Source organism: Cucurbita maxima, unplaced genomic scaffold, assembly GCF_002738345.1.
Source record: "Cucurbita maxima cultivar Rimu unplaced genomic scaffold, Cmax_1.0 Cma_Scf00027, whole genome shotgun sequence".
Classification (NCBI taxonomy): Eukaryota; Viridiplantae; Streptophyta; class Magnoliopsida; order Cucurbitales; family Cucurbitaceae; genus Cucurbita; species Cucurbita maxima.
In genome coordinates, this window is record NW_019272043.1 from 1,500,031 (window position 1) to 1,503,332 (window position 3,302).

Genomic DNA, 3,302 nt, shown 5'->3' on the forward strand with positions numbered 1-3,302 from the left:
TACTGACTAGGGCCAACATATAAACTACACTAACTGTAGTGCCCTAATAAGATTCTAGCGGTAAGGGTCCTTCTTAAGACTTAAAGGCACGACCTAGACGCAAGTTGTAAAATGAGATTCATAAGCCCTAATGAAAGCATATAGGTCATAACATGTAAACCTATCATAATTTCATAAATAAGTCTTTCTCAATATCATGAATAAGTGTCAAACATAATAGTATATTTCAAATAAAGCTCATAAAAACAATGAATGGTCATAAAAGGTTCATGAGGTATTTTCGTTATTTTCCATCTTAATCATGGTTTATGTCTAAACAAGTTTCAAATGCTTTGAAATCATGCGTGATCATTTATATCTTTATAAATAGGCCTCATCATGTAAATTTCAAGTCACCTGGAGTTCATTTAGACAATGAATCAATATTTGGACATAGTAGGGATCGGTCCTTTTACCCATATCCTTGATATAAGCCCTAAACATGCTACTATGTTCATCAAACTTTACATACATCTTTGTTTATAACATTAGGTCATCCATTAAAATTTCATGTACACGAGAGGTCATTTAACGGGTTAATTTTAACGATTATATTTTTCAAGCAAAACGTATCGTATATATCCCTAACTCTTAGTTCTTGTCCTAATTCTTCTATTTTTATTATTATTTTTTTTTATAGTTATCTTAAGGTTCTAGTTCAATTTCAAGTGATTCTTATGAGTGACCTTAAGAAAAAATTAAGGAAAGACCTCTGAGTCATTTTAACAAAAATCCGTATTTCCTTCCCCTTAATCTCACAAGATAGTTTTGAAGTGACGATTCTTTGTGTGATGTTTCAATTTAAGAATCAAAGGTCACTAATTTCTGGTCAATCTTCAGGTAGAGTTCCTTCTTATTGAATAGAGGGTTCTAGACCTCCTTGGCTCTCGATTCCTCAATGAAAAAGTTCTATTTTATCACCACAAAGCTGAAAGGATCTTCTACAAATTTGGTCGTTGAACTCCGAGAGACCGAATGGGCATAATCCTCTAATTGAATTTTCCCCTCCCCAAATATGAATATCAAAAACTTGAATTGAGAGAAAGTATTCCAGCCACTTTCACCCCTCAAGCCTTAAAAGGAAACTTTTGGTATATGAACATGTAGAAGTGATTTGGACTCTAATTTTTGAACAAAATCAAGACCCTAAAACTAAAAAACGAATTGCTTATTAATCGAGTTCTAGTGATCCTTTAACTCATATTCTTGATGCCAAATGAAACCCTCTAATCCCCTTTTATAGCGAATGCTTTCATTTTCATTCTCATTCTCATCTCAATATAATGCTAGCTCTCCATCATGCCAAAAATATACACATAAATTACCAAGGAAAAATTTACACGTAAAAAGTTGGTGGGTAATTTATTGAGTGAATTAAATTTACATTGAATGGAGGGCAATATGGTACAATCACATTACATTACATATATTAAAAAACACCAAATTTAAGGTTGTTTTAGGGAGAAAGAAGGGGGAATAAAGGGTTTAATTTAGTAATACAAACGGAAATCTCTCTTACAAATTAAAATGCATGCCAATTATAGTTAATATTATGAATTACACATCAAATTGGATCCCATTTTTAAAATTAAAATCAAAGAGCTGTCTTAATCATCCTTATTGTCACCAAACAAACGACCATATCTCATTAATCAAATGCTCATAAAATCAATACCGAGAGAGAGAGAGAGAAAAACAAAATTAATTTGAGATTCAAAAAAAAAAAAAAAAATTAACACGATGGGCCAATGTTCATATTCCTACCATCCTCCGCGGTGGGTTCAGGCTTGTGTGTTTGCGGGTGTTGCTCAACCAGTGTCTGTTGGGGCTGGAGAAACAGCTGCACCTGAAGCGGTTGTGCTTCAATTTGGTAGCTATTATCAACAAACGTCCCCAATGTTAAATTAGACGCTGAGGAATTGATTTGGTTCCCAGCTGGGTCGAACCCATCGAACCTCATCAGCTCCTGTTGGCGTTGCGAATGATGTTGGGTTTGTTTCTGCTCGTAAGCCCTAAACATCTCCTGCTGTTCTCTGGCAGCCACCGCAGCCGCCAACTGCTGCGCCTCAAACAACTGATTCTGGGTCTGGGTCTGGGTCTGGGTCTGGGTCTGGGTCTGGGTCTGCTGGTGTTGAGGCGTGTCACGAATGAGCATCTGGTGGGATGATGAGGGAGCGGCACCGGAATTCGGGATTCCAAGCATGGGGAACATGTTGTAGGGAAGGAGAGCGGCGGAGGAGGAGGAAGGGTGGTTTCCGGCAATGGGAGGCTGGAGAATTGGGAGCATAGCTTGAGAGCCAATGTAAGTAGAGAGCTCCTTTTTGGCGTTGTAAAGATCGGTTTGCATTTGTTTGAGCTTGTGTTGTAGGACTGAGATAAGGCCTACGCATCCGTACACAGGGTCACGCAAACGAAACTCCGCCTCGTAGGCTAATGAGTTCACTGCGTCCTCGCGCTGTGTGGCGTTCAATTCGTTCAATAGCTTTGTCACATTGCTCGCACCGAATACCTTGTGCACGTTGGCGAATTTCTGGGGCTGATCGGGTGGGAAATAGGGGGCGAATACGCACTCTTGCGTGCATTTTCGGCGGAGGAATTTGCAGGCTGCGCAGGGGGAGTTGGAGGATGACATTGCCTTGCTTTCAATCAACAAACAAAATGCATTATTCAAGAAATTAAAACCAAATGAAATGAAATCTGAAATCAACAAAGGTCCAGAAAACTCACCTGAAGGGTTTGGAAAGGTCGACAAGGGCGGTGGATCCGATCTTGGAGTTTCACACACTTATATTTTATTTAATTCCCAAATTACCCCTCTCCCCTTTCTCCTCAAAAGTAGCTACTAATCTTACTTTTTTTATGTTAATTTTATTCCAATCTTTTTTTCTCCACCGTCAAAATCCCATTTTTATTATTTATTTTTCAGATTAAGTTACAAATTTAGTTCAATTTTTGAGAAATTAGAATAAGTCTCCCACCCTCCAATATCCACTCAATCTTACCTATTAATTTTTTTTATCACTTTTAAGAAATTAAGAAACATGAGATGCATATTTAAACTTTATGTTCTATAGCTAACAACCGGACCTGATCTAGACCTAGACCACGACCTGTGCGCATGCCATTAACTCGACTCGACAACTTGACTTTGCTTTGCCCTCCCTTTACCTTTGGCCGGGATCCTCTCGGACTCGCTTTTGATGCCATTGAGAGCGTTTTGAAGTCAGTATAGCTATCATTTTGTTGATTTTAAATAATTGGAG

The 3,302-nt window shown here is 38.1% G+C and overlaps 1 protein-coding gene across 1 annotated transcript; it reads right to left on the reverse strand.

Moving 5' to 3' along the window:
• Positions 1-1,771: 1,771 nt before the first annotated feature.
• LOC111499773 (LOB domain-containing protein 36-like) lies at positions 1,772-2,671 on the reverse strand. Its single transcript, XM_023151454.1, has one exon. It carries the CDS (start codon positions 2,669-2,671, stop codon positions 1,772-1,774), a length of 900 nt encoding a protein of 299 aa, XP_023007222.1.
• Positions 2,672-3,302: the final 631 nt, after the last annotated feature.

Bases quoted from the DNA above. Each gene is read 5' to 3' on its own strand.
- LOC111499773 (XM_023151454.1), bottom strand. From the start codon at position 2,671: ATGTCATCCTCCAACTCCCCCTGCGCAGCCTGCAAATTCCTCCGCCGA.